The following is an 18,767-nucleotide window of genomic DNA, read 5'->3' as shown; positions in this document are numbered from 1 at the left end:
CATTGGGATATTTGAGAGAAGAATACTCTTTCTGAGGCAGTTGGAAGGTGGAGCTCTGGCCGTGAGACGCAAACTAACGATGGTGATACGTTCTTTACACTCCCCACCGTCCTAAATTATCACATGGAGCCTCCCTCTCAAGGGAGTCTGCTTTATGTTTAAACAGAGAGAACGAGGAAGATCACAGGGCCTTCTAGATATGTTCTCGTTCATAATCAGTGTTGGCTTTTTTCTGATTTAATTTTCCAGTGCCATGTCTCGCCGACCTGTTGCCTGGCAACCAAATACTTTGCTATTTGTGTATGAACTAGTGATATTCAACAGCCTAACATTGCACATGGTCATTCAATATCGCATCAATGTTGAATTGCAAGTGCCTAGCAGACGTGGTCCACTTCATAATGATGCTTCAAGTTCATCCCTGCATTTCTTCACATTCGTTGCAAGCGAAGGTGGATGGATCATACTCTATATTTGAGATGGGATCCATGGCCAAGCAGGTGGCCATAATAATTGCCTACTTGCTTACTATTATGACTCTTGTTAAAATTACGCACATTTGAATGCAATGCGACCAGTAAGATCTGGCATTGATGCTTTATTGCAATAACGGCCATGAAACACCAGCATCAGGTCTACAGCTGAACATGTCTAGCGTGTAAGCCTGGAGGTCTACAGAGGAGGCGGGCTGGCATGGGGTCCGTCCGGCACGCCGGGTCTTTGGGCATCAGAGGCGGGAGAGCAGCCGGGGTGGGCCCGCGGAAACGCCAAACCGTTCACCAGCAGCGCTGGAAGAGAGGGACGGTACATCAACGAGAAAGGTCAGCACGTAACGACTGTCCAGTCTGTTAAGGTGAGAGGGAAACGGGTCCGGTGGATCTCTGGAGACCCAACAGGGTTGTCCGTAGGACCTGCCTACCCAGGTGGGGCCTGCGGGTGGAGGGGTCGCTCTGCTCCGAGGAGGCAGAGGTGCTGGAGGTGCTGTTGGAGGCGCTGGACTTGACCGAGTGGAAGGACTGGTCTAGAGGTGCTGGCGGGCTGGGGTTGGACCGACCGGCCCTTACTGACACCGTGTGGCTCCACTCTGAGCAGGACCAAACACACATTGGTCAAACACACACACACACACACACTGGGGAAGCAAAACGGTAATACACACCAGTAAAACAATATACACAGGTAAAACTGCACACTGGTGAAACAATACAAATACACACTGGCTACCAATACACACATTGGCTACCAGGTACATACTGTATATGGCTAACATTACTGGCTAACAGGTACATAAATACACACTTGTATACACACTAAGACAAATACACAGTATAAAAACAGCAATATTATGTCGGTGAGAGTCTCTTCACTCGACTCAGTAAAGGGGAAGGCGAGTGCCCATCCTGCGTTCCTCAGTCCAAATTATCACTATCCTATCACCAAACTATCCACATCCTATAACCAAACTATCACCACACTATCACCATCCTATCACCATCCGTCTTTTGTCTCCTCACCTCTGATTACTTTGCTACAGTAGGATGTGTGTGACTGCTACCAAAGTAGTAATAATAACAATAACATACATTTGGAAAGCATATTCAATACAGCATGTAATGCAGCTCAAAGTGCTTTGTGTGTCGTTTCAACCTCCAGGCTGAGACAGTGTAATGTTATCGGGGGTACCAGAGTCATCCTCCAGGCGAAGGCAGCCAAAGCTAAGATGCTCCCTCCACTGCCTGCGGACGTTCTCCCTCATCAGGCAGTGGAAGATAAAAATAAACAGCCCTGGAATGGAAATGAGAAACCAAAACAGCAAATGAATTATACATGAAAAAGCCTTTTTATATGAATTATTAATCGGAGCGTACGTTCTCAACATGGGTGGAGATTCACCACCCTAACGCCACCTCTCTATCCTGATCCTTTACAACGATGATTACGATCCCATCAACAGCATCCCCCCTCCCTCCCTCCCAGGGTCTGGGAGGAAGGGAGGGAGAGGGGATGCTGTTGGGGGGAGGGACGGACCTTGCAGGCTGTTGAGCGCGGAGAACAGGTAGAGCAGAGGCACCCGGCCGGGGCCCCAGGTGAAGTACCCAATGGTCCAGGTGAGTCCCAGGAGCAAGGTGAGGCTGACCACGCCCTTCAGGTCCCTCAGCAGACCGCCGCTGATGCCCGCTGGCCGGTTGGCCCGCATGTGACGGATCTGCATCAGCACCACCCCAAACACCTGCAGAGAGAGAGAGAGAGAGAGAGACATCAGCACCACCCCAAACACCTGCAGAGAGAGAGAGAGAGAGAGAGAGAGAGAGAGAGAAATCAGCACCACCCCAAACACCTGCAGAGAGAGAGAGAGAGAGAGAGAGAGAGAGACATCAGCACCACCCCAAACACCTGCAGAGAGAGAGAGAGAGAGACATCAGCACCACCCCAAACACCTGCAGAGAGAGAGAGATATTCAACACCACCCCCAACACCTGCAGAGAGAGAGAGAGAGAGAGAGAGAGAGAGACCTCATCACCACTCCAAACACCTGCAGAGAGAGAGAGAGAGAGAGAGAGAGAGAGAGAGAGACAGACATCAGCACCACCCCAAACACCTGCAGAGAGAGAGAGAGAGAGAGAGAGAGAGAGAGAGAGAGAGAGAGAGAGAGACATCATCACCACTCCAAACACCTGCAGAGAGAGTGTCTGATTGGAGAATGATCTGTGAATGAAGTACAGCAGTACATACACTAATATATAAGTCTTGTATTTTATCTAGTAGACCTAAAATACTCATTGTTAGTCCAAACAAGGAAGGAGGGGGTGTTGTGAAGATCAAGACGGGTGTGTTTACCACCAGGTTGAAGAGCAGCACCAGACCCACATAGCCCACCACGGTCACGTAGAAGGTGATGTCATCCTGGATCCAGCAGCTGGTTGGACAGAAGAGGTAGTTTACAGTATTGGTGCAATGAGGCAATGCCTCAACCACGAAGCTTGGGATGCTCAAAACACACAAATTATGATGATCATCTTTATTTTTAATTTGCTGTACAGTGAGTGTGGCACAATATTTAATAATATATCCGTTGTTCATTCAATCATTTTGTCATACCATTAGAATTTTTATCTTCATGTCATTCCATCATAGTACTCCTCAAACCTCCTGGGATGAATAAAGTGTATAATGTGATAATAATATGAGTACAAACTCACAAGCCAGACAGTAACGTCACGTCTGCCTTGGTATCAGTATAGAGGTGGTTGCTGTATGCATCTTTGTTCAGCACCAGCACCAGCACGCAGACCACCAGGGGAATACCTTGGAATATAGTGAGGATGATAATATAATGTTAATGTAATGTAGCTAGCCTCAATATATTGTTATATAATGATAATGTAGGCAACCTCAAAAATAATGTAAAGATATTATTTACAAGCTGCCCAGATGTTCTACTGCTTCCTGGACATCATTGGTTTGTTTCTGACAACTGTTCTTACTATTAAGGCTTTAATCAAAAGCTCTTCCACAGTGAATTGAGATCATTAATCCATTAGAAGCAGGTAGGGGTTAGACACCTCACAGGTGTCTACAGGTAAGTTGTGGACCTTAGGATAAACTCAGGGACTTTCAGTCAGGAGTCAAATTGAACTCCCTAATTTCAGGCAAATGTATTTTTTCTTTAAAGGGCTCATGTCATGCCACCAGGTGTGGGTGTGATTAGCTGGTGCAAGCCGTTTGAAAATCCTTCCTTCCCTGTGCCATAGTGACATCACAAGTGGGCGTGTCTACCTAGATGTGCGCTGGATAGATCAGTCTACCAGCCTACCCAGTGGACTGTAGCAAATGTTGCTCATCTATCCTTCATATATCTGGGTGGACACACTCCCACTTGTGATGTCACTATGGCACAGAGAAGGAATTATTTTCAAACAGCACTAATCACTAATCACACCCACACCATTGCAACCATCATCTCCCATACAAATTCTCCTCCATTCCTACAATATTTGATCAACCAGTAGTATGGCGGGAGCAAAGACATGTGTTCCAATTTGCAGCATGGCCTAGTTGAGCTCAAAGCCTCGACGTCTGCGATTTTTCAGTGAAACCCCTAACAGTCTTTACTGTGAAATATTCATGTGAAATGTTCCTTTAAAGTAAAAGTTTCTGGTTATTATTGAAGTTGGATGTTTGCCTTATGCTTTGAGCTTCCATCTCAGAAGTATTCCTTTGACTATCCAGATGAGTTTATAACCACCGCTATGAGTCACCAGAGGGCACTTTCCACATTCCTACGATTCTTAGATGGTAATTTGAACACAAAAGTGTGTGCTTTTTTTTTTTTAATTCTACTCGAAGACAGGCACACAACACATTGTTCACAGTCCGATACACAAATGTATGCAAATGAGTCCAACTCGGAGGGCATGGAGGACATGGGGGTGTTTCATATTCATAGATACTGGCGTTCTCAATACGCAGAAAGTTTGCACAGAGGGCACCAATCCATTTCCTATCTTTATTCATCAAAAACCTGAGTTTAGTATTTGTGTATTTGTGAAGGGGGCGTGGCTTTCAGCACCTAATTAGACAGGAGTTGTTAATTACTACATAATACAAATACATCGCATCACTTACGCATTTGCAGCATTTAGAAAAATGCACTTTAAATTCAGACAGAATAACACACTGCATGAGTGAGTGTTCAAACACACTCGCTCACCCCATCCCAGGACGCAGAACTTGAGGATGTACGAGGGCACGTAGACGTTGAAGACCTTGACCAGGGCCAGGTACATGTTGACAGCCTCCAGGCCCATCCAGGTGAAGGAGGCCAGCAGAAAGTAGTGCAGGGCGCTGGCCACGCCCACACACAGGCCGTACACGCCCCAGGAGGACAGCCAGGAGTTGAGCAGGAACACCAGATTGAGGGAGAACAGCGCCAGGGACAGGTTGATGAGGATCTGGGAGGGGTAGTCACGACGCAGCTTCCTAGGAGAGAGCGGGGAGAGAGACAGGTTGATGAGGAATCTGGGAGGGGTAGTCACGACACAGATTTCTAGCAGAGAGCGTGGGAGACAGGTTGAGGATCTGGGAGGGGTAGTTGCGAGCGAGAGTGGGGAGAGAGACAGACAGAGAGAGAAAGAGTGAGAGCACGAGATTATTAGTAAGATATTATTAGTTAGAAATTAGTGTTAAAGTTCATATTTTAATATAAACACTCAATTACAGAAAGTAAAGAATAGATGTATAATTCGTCATGTATTGACTGCTTAATTGGAATCTAGGCTCAATAAATCCTAGATAATAATAATCATTAATAGTCTAATCATATTTTATTGAAAATGAGGAAGTCCCAAAGAGACTTGCAGTGAGCTCAGATCCATGTCATTAATAAGGAGCGTCGTGCTCAAGAATGCCTATGGGGAGGATGCAGACATGGGGGGAATCGAACGCAGAACCTTTTGACTAAGAGCCAACAACCAGAACACCGTAGCCACTGCATTACCTGGCCCCAGAGCCTCACCACCCCACAGAAGACCAGGTATGACCGTAATGAACCATATGGTGATGAACCAAGACCATAAGCAGCTCTTACTCAAAGGCTGTGTACGTGAGGATGGTGACGCCCAGGAAGAGTGAGGAGACACCGCAGCCCACATAGGTGATGAAGGTCAGCACCATCTCATCGTGGGGGTCCAGCTCTGTCCGGGACACGTCCTAACAAACACACACCGGGTGACCCCTTTGATAGCAACAAGGTGTTAGGTACTTCCTGCTGGTGTGTGACTGGTGTGTGACTGGTGTTTGACTGGTGTGTGTGACTGGCTTGTGTGTGACTGGTGTGTGACTCTTGTGTGACGTACCAGCAGAACTCCAAAGTGTGTGAGGTGATCACACAGACAGGTGGTGTAGTCAACACTGGTGTTGTGTGTCCTGCAGCCACGACTGTCCCAGCCACCGCGCCCCTCTGCACCCAGAAACACCCCTCATGAAGCTCTCCTTCATCATCATCATCACCCTCGTCATCCTCATCTTACCCTGACCAATCAGGACTTATCCATTGTCTTGATGATCCCAAAACATCATTCTATTGAAGATGTTTCAACCACTATTATTAGATTTATACATACACTGTATACCCATTATATACCTGTATATCAACTACAAACATAAATGTATCATTAACCTCATTATTTAGTGTAGTTGATATTTATACTATTCCTCCTTTTAGTTTATATTAGCCTATATATATATATATATATATATATTGGTAGAAAGACCTACTGTTCCTGTTGAAGTCCCAGTAGACACACTGCACGCTGCTGTTGAGCTTTGACAGAGGGAAACAACACCTTTGTAGGTTAAGAAGTTTAGGATACAGTCTCTGCTATTAACAAACAACTACAACTGTAGGGATATTCTCTGGGTCAGCAACACTGACACAGAAGATGAACCTACCTTATTGGGCACCAGATGGTGGAGCATGATTTCCACATCCTGGTCCAGGTCTGTGATTGGACGGCTGGCGTTGGTCACGCTGGCCGCAACCACGAAGGTGTTGAGCCGCTGGTGGCGCTCAGTGCTCTGGCAGAATCATCCCAATACGGACGTTTAGCGGCTCGCGGCTAACGGCTAGCTATGTTACCAACACGCTAAACTGGTGAAGAGTGACATGTCGCAACATGTGGGATGAGTTGTGGCGTGGTCTCAGTAAAAAATTAACGCCGAAACCACAGTCATATAAATACCCTTGTGTTCCCTTTTGGTTCCAAGTGGCTTCCAGTTGTGTTAAGTTAAAGAGGGTTTCTCATCCTGCCCAAGTCAGACAAAGAACAGAACTGAAGAAAGCCCAGTTTAGCGTCATCTCATATTTAAAATATAACAAGGAGAGCCATACCTCTGGCTCCTTGAAGAGCATCTGGCTGCCAAAGAACTGGAATAGGACCCTGGGTGGGGTCAGGCTGGGGGGGTCTGGCTCGGGGAAGCTGTTGTTGAGCGCAGAAGGCAGAGAGATGAAGGCCACGGTGCCCAGGAAGGGAACCGTGTTGATGTGTATCTGCAGACACAAGCACCGTGTGAAGAACGTTTGCCGACGGTGTACAGGATTACACACATTGTCATTGTAACATCATTGGTGTTATGGCGTTATGGCACTCTGAAAGGTGTAAATGTTCATCCATTATTGTTATGGCAAATGTCAAGTGTGTTAAGATACTATATTCATAGTAAAATAGTAAAAAAGGAATATAATAATAACAATACTATTTTATATCTTTTTAAAAAGTAGGTTAAAGGTGCTGTAGGTATGTAAGAAGTATTTTTTGAGTATAATGTCTGAATATCGTTCAGTGTTGCTGTCCTCTGCAGAAGACAGTTTAGATTTAGAATGTTTAAAACGTTCATGGCTTTTCTGACCAGGGCAGCTCTTCCTGTTTGATTCAGGGAACCCTCACCTGCCAATCACAGGGGCAGGAAATGCAGCGCTTGCCAATGGCGGAGAACAGGAGGGAGGGGGCGTTTGTCTGGTTGTTCAGTTTCACAAATCTTCCACTGTTTTCTACTGTTACTCTTTACTCTCAACTCTTACCTACAGCAGCTTCAATATGGCTATATATATATATATATATATATATATATACACAGTATGTAATATAATAATATAATAACAATATCAGGATATTGATATTATATATATATATATATACAGTATGTAATATAATAATATAATATAATAACAATATCAGGATATTGATAATAATAATCTAATTCTTATTGTTATCCTCATCATAATCCTCATGGTGGTACCTCTGGATTCAAGACCCCCTGCGTGGAGGAGACCCCAAAACTGAGGTTGCTGAAGGGTCCCTCGGGGAGGTCCACCACCGCCAGGGCCAGGGCTGGCGTCACCAGGCTGCTGTGGCCCTGCAGGCTGTCCCCCACCGCCTCCGTGATCTCCAGGATCCTGGGGGGCAGGGAGACCATGACATGAGGGGTCTCAGATCAAAACCCAGGGCTTTTATTCTCTCCCTGGTGTCCACTTGCCACCGTATGAGCCTGCTCTTTTTAGTGCTCATTTAAACAGTGAGCCGTGTAATAACCATGAACCAAGAGAGAAGAAAAACACATCTTATTTTATCTTATCTTATTTTAATTGCAACAAAAACATTTTGGGGAAAAACTAAATTGTTCTCTTTTCTGCTCCGTTATGATCTGGCTGCAAGCAAGGTCACCTTTCACATGTCGGAGGTTTCACTGAACCATGTAGACCCCCTGGAGGTTCTAGTCATGGGAACTCAGCAGAGAGGTTCTGGGTTTGAACCCCCTCATTAAGAACATCTACAAATAATGTCCCTGTAAGTTACTTAGCATACTAGCATAGCATAGGTGTCTGCTAAGTGACTCCACAGTGAACTGGGACAGAGAGGTGGTCCTTACAGGTTGGTGAAGGGTGTCAGGTCGCTGTCCGACTCCAGGATCTCGGAGATGATGGAGATGAGGGCGAGGCCCAGTTCCGGCGTGACCACGCTGACGTTCAGCACAGACTTCAGCTTGTTGAGCACGGTCACCAGCTCCGGATAGGTCAGCTTTGAGTGGTCGCTAAGCAACCTCTTGATCAACTCCACCACGTCCATGCTGTTCTCTGGAAGAGGGCCCCGACAGCACGATACATGTCATTAACATGGAGTACGCAGACACTTTCATCTGGCGGAGTGCACGACAAGCATAGCATACAAAGCTACAGCAGTGGGGTCAGGCTGGGTCATCGTTTGTAGCCTGTTCTGTAATGGTGTATACTGAAAGGAACAGCCTTTCTGTCATTACACCACAGGCAGATTGAGTCATGCAACAGATTCATATTAGGTCACAGTGATATCAGTTATATAATAATCTATGTCATTATACGATACATTTACACTGGTCCATAAAAAACACAACTGCAATTTAATTTATTTTCATATTTAATCATATTTGATATTCGATGAAAACCTGTAAGAAGAATGGTAAAGGATGTGTAGAGGGTGCAGCGTGTGGACCCACCAGGAGTGACGTCTATGTGGTCCAGGTCAGGAATAGTTTCCACCACTAGGAGGCACTGATTGGTGTCTGGAGCCGACCAATGAGTGCTGAGGCAGAGTTTACTGTTGGTCATAATATGGAAGATTGGATGGATCAGATATCAGATATTTTGTCCGGTCCCTAATCGCACACAAATCCAACCCTGCGTGTGTGTGTGTGTGTGTGTGTGTGTGTGTGTGTGTGTGTGTGTGTGTGTGTGTGTGTGTGTTTAAACTCCAAGACAGGCAGACATATATTTATTGATTTTTGAGTTAGCTAATTTTAATTTTCATATTGAATATTGAATCATAAAAAGTGTCCCTTTTTATGATTCAGCCTCGCTGCTGCCTAGTGGTCATAAACCCAGTGAGTAAATACCACAGGTCAACACATGCACAAGGCTTTCCTCTGGCCAAGGGAAACACAGGACAGTGAGACAGTGTTTGTTGGCCTAATGTCTTTAGTGTCTTCTGTTTGCGGTCAATAAGATCAGGGGCTCTGAAACCAGAGAGCAAACAGATTAGGGTCCCCCACCAGGCGGCGTGGGGGCTGTAAAACTGGAAGGTTGACCAGCTGCACAGGAGTCAAGGACCACCTGCTGTCTGCTCTGATGGACTAACATGTCTGCCTGCCTGTCTGCCTGCCTATCTGTCTGTCTGTCTGTCTGTCTGTCTGTCTGTCTGTCTGTCTGTCTGTCTGCTGCCTGCCTGTCTGCCTGCCTATCTGTCAGTCTGCCTGCCAAGCTGTCTGTCTGTCTGTCTGTCTGTCTGTCCCCCATGTAGTACCAGTGGATAACCCCCCCTGGTCTTTTCCCCCCCCCCCTGCAGTACCAGTGGCCCCGCCCTCCCCCTCAGTACCACCAGTGGTCTGTCTGTCTGCCCCCCCCCCCCCCCCTCAGTACCAGTGGCGGGTGGCGTTGCGCTGGACGTTCCCCGGGCAGGGCAGTGTGGCGTTGCTCTGGGCCTTGGTGGTGGGCCACCGGAACAGGCCCTTCTCCGTCTGGTGGCTCAGCCCCTCACACTCCACGATGTCTGCAGTGGAGAACACACAGTGACGCTCTCTCCTCCCCCCTGACGCCTTGCTCGCCATACCCTGGTTCTCCACGCCAGTGCTTGTATTTACGGATCTGTGTCTGGGATTTTAACACCTATTCGGCCAAAGGTCACAGTTTCAGTGGCATCTGGTGACCTTAACCTAGTGATGATGTATGGTTGTAGAAATGTACGCGCTGTACGGGTAATGGGGGCGCTGTGTGTTTCACAGGACACAGTGGGACTCGTAGCAAGGACACACACACACCCACACACACACACACACACACACACACACACACACACACAGACAAGACACCCAGTGTACCATGTGTATACTCAATACCATAGCACACACACACACACACACACAGTGGGTGACGTATGAGCTGATCCTGACTTACAAATACGTCTGATGTTAATGTCTCGGGTTACTATGGCGACGGAGCTGCTGTTGTACGGTGTCTCCAGCAGGCGGCGCAGGAGCTCCTCAGTGTTCATGGTGTTGGAGGGTGACGCCATCACCTTGACCTGAAACACGCAGCTCTCTCTGCGGGAGGAGGAGGAGAGGTTTGGTCAGCTTACATCAATAATAAATAATACTGCTACTAATAATACAAAAAAAAAGTGAATGTCATTAATTGAACCGTGTACATATACATGTAAAACGCCAATGCCTACTAAGCCTGGTAAGAACATGTGAAACACTAAATCGTGGCCAGCACCTCCTATGGAAGGCAACAAGCAGCCTATCGAGAGTTTGGAGCTAAATGCCTTGCTAAAAGACACATCAACACTATAGACAGGAGTATATATATATATATATATATATATATATATATATATATATATATATATATATATATATATATATATATAAAATATGAAATTCTTATCAAACCTTGAAAACAAACATTTCATATTTTATATATAAAATATGAAATGTTAAATGTTTAAAATCCAATACCTTGACTGGCTCCAGGAGATTGCCTGAAAAAGTAGACAAACAACTTAAATATTTAATATCATAATCCTACAGTGTGAAGTACTGTTGTATTAATAGTTACGTTACTTACCACTTCAGAGACTGGGATGTTTTCTGGAGGATTAGAATGGGGTCTGAAACATAATATTCATTATGTATGTGATTATTATTTTCATAGGCAAAATGGCTTTTAATTTCATAAATTAATTTAAATGTATGCATATATATGTGTTTATATAGTCACCTATCTACCCATCTAACTAGCCATCACATACCTCCTACCTTCCTACCTGTCTATACATCAACCTACCTACCTGTCTATCCATCAACCTACCTACCTTTCTAACTGTCTACCTGCCGACCTGTTTACCTTCCTACCTACCTACATACCTACCTACTTGTCTACCTGCGTGCCTACCAACTGCCTACTGCCTACCTGTGTATCCTCCTTCCTGTCTACCTGACTACCTGTCTACCCGCCTGCCTGCCAACTATCTACATACTTACCTGTGTACTGTGGCAACCCGGCCGTGACAATCAACGTGATGCAGAGCACCTGAGGTCCAAAGGAGAGCAGAACTTAAAAAGCCTGCTCGAAGGTGCATTCAGGGTTCTCTTGACTGGGGAGCAAGGAGAGTCCAGCCGTCGTGGCTGTGCCACCAGATTATCTTTTTGTTCTTTTAAAAAAGATCCTTTATGTTTGATTAAAAGTGCCTTTGTGGCTTAACAACCCAGAGAATCGTGTGCTGTTTGAGGAAGGCGGGTTCACTCCCTGAGCCGGGTTGCCACAGTACCCTCCTACCTGTGTACCCTCCTACCTGTCTGCCCTCCTACCTGTCTACCTGCCTGCCTACCTTAAGGTCTTGAGAAGAAGCTCAAAGTTCAGCACGCTCATCCTGTCCTTGGGAAGTGTGTTCTTGAGCTGTGGACATTGGAGAGGTTCTTTAGTTACTTAGTTTAGGACATTTTTGGTTGGAAAGGTTTTGTATTTGAGAAGAACACAAACCCAAGTGTGGAGAAACATCTCAGGATTGCTGACCCCAGTCAAAGTGACGTTCGCTTGGACATCGAAATATAGCTCTGCCAAGAACAAAGAGCTAAATATTCATCCTCTGTGTGACGGATGGCTGGCGTGACCAGATTGGTACACACAATGACCAGATTGGACATTACACAATGTCATTATTGAAACCAATTTTTCTCACCATTATGAATATGATTAAGGATAAATAGATAGATAGATGGACAGATGGATGGATGGACAAATGATTGGTCATACCAGACAGTGCAATCAAGGTGGTGACTGGTATTGCACTGGTAGAAGTTCTTGTCAGAGCATCGCTGAAGTTACTGGTGGCTACTGGGCTGAAGGGCTGGCTGCTGGGGGTAGTGGGGGGGGCGGTGGAGGTGGGAGTGGAGGGTGTGGTCTTCAAGGTGCTAGTTGTGGAGGTTGAAGAGTTTGTCTCTGGAAGAAGGGGAGATATAGAGGCATAGGGGAAGGAGTCTGCGGAGGAAAGGTAGAATCCAGTCTTAAATAAATACCTTAAAACCTCCCCAGGCAGGGTGGACGTTGTCTTTCCATCATGGACAGCCACTCTCCATGGTTGACGTTTGTCTGTCCATCATGGAAAGGCTCTCTACAGTCTCTGTCTCTGGCTACAGGTCAGAGAGTCTCAGCCTTTGACCAGCAGCAAGTACATTCATAAAACACACATATTAAATATCACAGGATAAAAAGTCGATACGTAGGTACGATATGTAACAAATGTACTGTACAAAATCAAAAATGACCATGATATGTCATCAGGGATTAAGGAAACATGCTAAATGGAAATACTGGGTCCTCCTGGAACAATGCTAAAGCCAGTAAATTGTCCCCTCAAATGTAATGTTTGTTTTTGTTGATGATTCACTGTTCATTGAGTACCACTGGTTGCCAGATATGAAACTGATTGGCATACAAACCCAGCATGCTTCAGCCATGGAAGCAAAGCAAAAAAACTGGATCCACTGAGATTCCTCTCCATTCTACCAAACCTAAAATGCCTTGTCCTCTTCTTAACGTAAAGGTGTGTAGGCCTGGATAATTTAGTGTTGATAACATAAGTGCAAAATAAGTTAATGGGATGGAACAGAATCATGTACAATATGTGAATGTGTGCTTCCATGTGCATGTGTGTTGTTGTTGCTTTACCAATGGGGGTGGTATAGATGCTGTCCTGCTCCGCCAGTATATGAACCCCTGGCTTGTTGTACGGAGCACTCAGGAGCATGATGATGTCCCTCTGAACCTTGGCCACGTCCTGGCTGGGGATCACGTTCAGGTGAGCCAGGCAGTGGAACCTGCACAAGGACCGGCACACAACTCAAGTCCTGCTTTCAGCCCCGCTGTCTGTCAACACACACTTCCATGGCAAGCAGGAGATGTGAAGATGTGATTATCTTCGGCACTCGGCCTACGACCCAGAATCACAGCCGTGCTGATATTCAGTACAACAGCACTCCCTCTCCTGTGATATTGCTTAAACATCTCTATTCTTTTTTTTTTTCGCTAAATGGCGAATTAGGATGGACTATCGTTTAAAGGACATTCACCTGCTGAAATTACCTGCCCACCACACCTGAGGAATATAAGGAAAATAAATGAGGTCACTTTTTAACTGTTTATCATATCTAATGATATGATTCAACAAAAGCTGCAATAGAAACATTTGTGAATAAATGTTTCTTTACCTTTTTAGATGTGTCTTCAGACTGCGACCTGTTAGGGAGAATTTGTTCATGTAATCTGTGTCATTACAATTCTTTGTTCAATTTGTAGTTCAAACACACACTTTTCCTAAGTAATATGTCAAAGCATTTGAGAGGACTTCATGATGGATGTGTGGTCGTACTTCCTCAGTTTGGAGACAGACACTCTGTTTAGATAGATGGTGCTAGCCAGCACGTCTCTTAGCTGAAGCAACAGACAAGCAAACAGTGAACATATACATCAAGGAGAGAGCCTGCTATGTCTAAAAAACGGCCTCTTCTGACATCACAAATGGGCGTGCACACATCTAGGTGGACACGCCCACTTGTGATGGCAGAAGAGGCAGATTTTCAAAACGGCTTGTAACGGCTAATCACACTCGAACCTGGTGGTATAATAGGTCACCTTTACTAGGGTTCGGGGGCCCTGTGGAGGACCTTTGACACGTTAACACTGAGGATTATGATGGGAAAGGTTGTGTACACAAAGAGGAGGCCATACCCAGCAGTGAGCGGCGTCCCGGGCTTTGTAATGCTCGGTCAAGGCTCCGTCTTCACGCCCTATAAGGAACCTCAGTCTGACCTCATACACAGACCACTCTGTCCACCACACACACCAAAGGTTAGGGAGACAAGTTACATTCTTATCTGTGTAACCCTTGGAAGATTACCTCCTGAAGCTCCCGACAATAATGAGTAGCAGGTGCATAAGCATCTTTTTTTCTGTTTTTTTTTCTTATTTATTATTTGTTGCATCAGCAGGTTAATAAAGAGAAATGCCGCGCCCTGTTTCCGCCGGCCTGGGTAAGGATGCTTTGCTGTTCTCTGCTGTTCTATCTGGCTCCATGTTATCACGGGATGGTAATGGTACTATTGTCTGTACATGGTCTGAGGACAAAGCAGTTACTTTGTTAGACATGTTCTGTGTAGAGATTGTAGTGTAGAGGTAGTATTAGTGTAGATTGTAGTGTAGTGTATTAGGGTCAGGGCAAGGGTTTGGTTTAGCTAGCTATTGGTCCTGAAACAGCGAGCTATCGATTACAGTGCATAGCGCCTTGTGTTTGTATTCCTGGGACAGCAGGGCATCATCAATATTTAAACTGCGGACAGAGGACATTAACGCAGACGGCCATCAAGATGCGCTTCTTTCCACATAAAGATGATATTAGTCACAGAGTATGAACATCATGCCAGGCTTGGGAAACAGCACACAGAACAAGTCACACACACACACTCAGAAAAACACCACAGAAATAATCCAATGTTAGGGAACATCAAACAGTCTGGAAAATATATCTCCACTCTCACAGCACTTTCTAACTATGGCTGCATTCCAAAACATACTTCCTATGTCCTCCTTCTTATTTTGGTGATTGTGTAAGGTTGAGATTCAAACCAAATCATAGACAGTCGACGTTGCCTTTAATCCATCTTGCCCTTTTCCTATTGCTAAATGCTGTAGCTTGTCTCCATGAATATATAGTGAATGAGCCTCATAGAGGTCAAGCAACAAGGATGTGGAGTGTGTGTGTGCTGGATGGTTGAAGCAGCCTCACCTGGCCCTGATGGACTCCGGGGCTGGGTGAGGCTGTACACCTGTTGTGCATTGAGCAATGCACGCTGGTTAAACCAGCCATCACACGAGGATGCCGTTAAAAGCAAGTTTTCTGTAGAGTTTGAAGGACAAAGGAACATGGAGCAGGTGATCCATGCTGCCATGCAGGATATCTCCCTGAGTGTGTGTGGTGATGGCTGGTTTAACCTGAGTTCATTGATCGCTCAATGCAATGAACAGGTATGCAGCCTCACCCAGCCAGTCCATCAGTCTGGGGCCAGGTGAGGAATAACGAATAAACCACATCAATTAAAGGTTATTTTTGGAATAATCAAATAGGCGAGGAGGACATATGAAAGAACTTGGACAGGATTGTGATTCCTTCAGCTCACCACAGGACAGGCGGCTCTCAGGACGATCAACGCAGCCAGGAGAATCCCAGTCCCCCGCTTCCCATCTCACCAGGTCCCCCTCCGTACAGCCTAGTGAGGTCACTTCCTGTGCGGTGCGCTCGCGGCCCCAGATGCGAAACAGAGACAGCTTGCCAATCAGACGGCCGATGGAGTCCACCTGTAGCGTCCCGTGTGACAGAGAGTGGGAGGAGCCCAGGGTGAGGGTTCCCTCCTGAGCTTTACCAGAGCGGGAGGAGAACACAGTCACAGGTCTCTGCACAACCACTGTAGGAGAGGAGGAGGAGGAGGAGGAGGAGGAGGAGGAGGAGGAGGAGGAGCAGTCATTTGAATGCCCTGGTGTCTGATTTAATATAACATATTACCATTTCGATTAATGTTGTGTTTCCTCAAGGTCTTTCTCCAACTCTTTTAACAGTCAAATTATGTTTGGTCTCAGTGATGTTTGGTCACAGTTTGGTCTCAACAATGAGACCAAATGAGATGTACATCAACACGCAACTTCCTCTTCCTCTTCAACACACCTGCCTCGAGGGCCACCACCTCTCCGTTCACGTAGAGCGTTGGCCGGTGGCTCCACTGGGACCTGGTCAGACAGAAGGAGTACCACAACCCGCCCGCCAGCGGTACCGGTGAGGCTGAAGTCCATTCCCCTCCATACAGCCAGACCACTAGATGGTCATGAGTGCCTCCCAAGCCCAGCTCTGCCCGCTGCCCTCCAGCTAGAGCGGGGAGGGGAGGAATCGATTCATGATGTGAGGTTCTGCAAGAACTTGTATCTTCAGGTTGCCTCAAAAAGGAACTCCTGGCATTTCCTGATGGTACTTTCAATCCACTATGTTCTGCTATGTAGGGCCATGTTAATTTAAAGAACAATGGCGTAGCCGAACCACCACACTAAACCTTATGTTAACCACGCTAAATATAAATACTGTGTTTCACATGTTTCCAGAGTGGTCCCTGCTGATCCCAGTCCCTACCTGCATGATACATGAACGCAGTCCACTGGGAGGACGCCTCCTCCTGACACACCAGGATGATGTGATGATGAGGAGGAGGAGGAGGATGAATGGATACAGGGGATTTCAAAACAAGTGTTATACAAGGTCATGTCTACCTTTTATGGTCAATACGATCTAATATGATCTAATGTTTGTAAGTTTACATGTCAGTAAGTCATCTATGGCCCCCCGGTTTGAACTCTGGGCTACTGTATATCAAATATAGGAATACATTTGGTTCAATAAGCCCACACAACATTGAGAGATCATTTGATTTTTGTCATACCACACACATAATAACAATAAAATGCCCATAACTATTCTTGATATAACCCATTATCAAATGATATGTTCTAGTGCCAGCTACTCTGAACATAGATTGATAATCACCTCATTAGACCTTGACTGACCCATAGGAACATACCTGGAACTGAACATGCATGCAGACGGTAAACTCCTCCAGCGCAGGAAGGGACATCTCCGTCCTCAGCCTCCAGTGGGTGCAGCCTTCAGAGAAGGCGGCCATCTTCCCCCAAAGGCTCTCCTTGGTGCCGGAGCCTCCACAGATTAGAGTACCTTACTCAACCTGCACTACGCTACTATATACTACTATCTACATATACTGCTCGCTCCATGGAAGAGAAGACAGTGTAATGGAGGAAATAATCTAACGTTTCAGTCGATCCAACCAGGGAGCATTTCTCTATGAATGATTTGATTCTGAACCTCATCCGACCCCAAATATCAGATGACGGTAAATGTGGGATGGAATAATATAGCTTTAAATTCTGCTACAACTCTACAAAAATACAAAAGTAGCATCAAAGTAGCTACAAAAGTACAAAGGTACAAATTGTCAAATCCTCCCTTTGGTCAAAGTAACATATTTTATATTTTATTGATTGTATTTTACCCTTGTATTTGAACCCTCGCACATCTTGAATGTTGACTCACCAGGCATGCAAATAAAGTGTCACTTTATTGTTATTGACACAGGCTGCCTGCGCTGAAGCCACTGCTATCATTAAGTTCCAGTCTTGTTTAAATACGGATTCTTCTATCATTTAAAACGTTTATGTTGGTCAGTATGGTTCTCATAATAACAGATTATTGAATTAATCGTTATCATAAGGCAGAGTATGGAAACATTATTACATGTCAACACTAACATGTATACAAAGCATTTCTACATTTCTAACCTAAATGTACTTCTTTTTGTCATCAATTCTGCTTCACTGCTAATTTTTTTCATTCAATATTTTGATTACACAGAAAGATGTGCATTATTGCAAAAGGTGCGCAAATGACTCTTTGAAATATATAATATATGTAAAACAACTTTGGCCTTCACTCTCACGCTCAACGTATCATGATAGCATCATCATAACCAAAACATGGTATTGGTTTACAAAACAACATCTCTATGTACACCAGAAGTCACACAGCAGACGTATTACTGTCAATAACATGATAATTGGTCTGGCAGAGAGATAGTATGACAGACTGTTGTCCAGTGTCAACTATCTCAGCAAATAGCTGATGAACATATAAACTTCAGTTGTAAAGTGAGTGACCCTTTAAGCAAACGTTCAGTGATAAGGTATATCTTTTTTGAACGGAAGATGGATTTGCATTTTTAAACCTTATTTATGTTGAGCATTGTTTCTGAGAGAGAGAGGTCCAATAATTGTTTAAAAATAGTTTTAAATGAATTAATGTAACTTTTACCTTAAAAAATAGTTTTAAGGTAATTGATGACAAAATCATTATAAGCAAATATGGCCACAATGTATAATTGTGGGTACTTTATAACTAATAAGCATTATAGAGGTCATGAAACGTGATAATTGGTGATAAAAGGTGATAATTCTCAAACCTCTGTCCAGGCAGGAGATGGAACTGCTGAGGAGGAACAAGAGGAGAGCGACCTGCAGGCTCATCCCAGCTAAAACAAACCATCTTTCATTTCAGAAACCAGCTGAATGA

At 45.1% G+C, this 18,767-nt stretch overlaps 1 protein-coding gene across 1 annotated transcript; it reads right to left on the bottom strand.

Moving 5' to 3' along the window:
* Positions 1-672: 672 nt before the first annotated feature.
* On the bottom strand, positions 673-17,307 carry adgrg4b (adhesion G protein-coupled receptor G4b; the record flags this gene model as incomplete). The annotated part of the gene is made up of 26 exons (XM_084473726.1): positions 673-788; positions 920-1,084; positions 1,684-1,785; positions 2,029-2,230; positions 2,839-2,917; positions 3,201-3,306; positions 4,712-4,980; positions 5,588-5,709; positions 5,856-5,959; positions 6,277-6,322; positions 6,451-6,567; positions 6,890-7,048; positions 7,798-7,954; positions 8,428-8,632; positions 9,031-9,131; positions 9,950-10,079; positions 10,490-10,629; positions 11,919-11,986; positions 12,426-12,529; positions 13,259-13,407; positions 13,681-13,685; positions 14,318-14,415; positions 15,763-15,999; positions 16,305-16,502; positions 16,761-16,803; positions 17,206-17,307. The coding sequence occupies 26 exons, from the start codon at positions 17,305-17,307 to the stop codon at positions 673-675; spliced, it is 3,324 nt and encodes a 1,107-aa protein (XP_084329852.1).
* Between the last annotated feature and the right edge of the window lie 1,460 nt (positions 17,308-18,767).

Source organism: Micromesistius poutassou (assembly GCF_964030765.1).
Source record: "Micromesistius poutassou genome assembly, chromosome: 10".
Classification (NCBI taxonomy): Eukaryota; Metazoa; Chordata; class Actinopteri; order Gadiformes; family Gadidae; genus Micromesistius; species Micromesistius poutassou.
The sequence above is the reverse complement of the archived record's forward strand: the minus strand, read 5'-3'. Positions and strand labels throughout refer to the sequence as shown.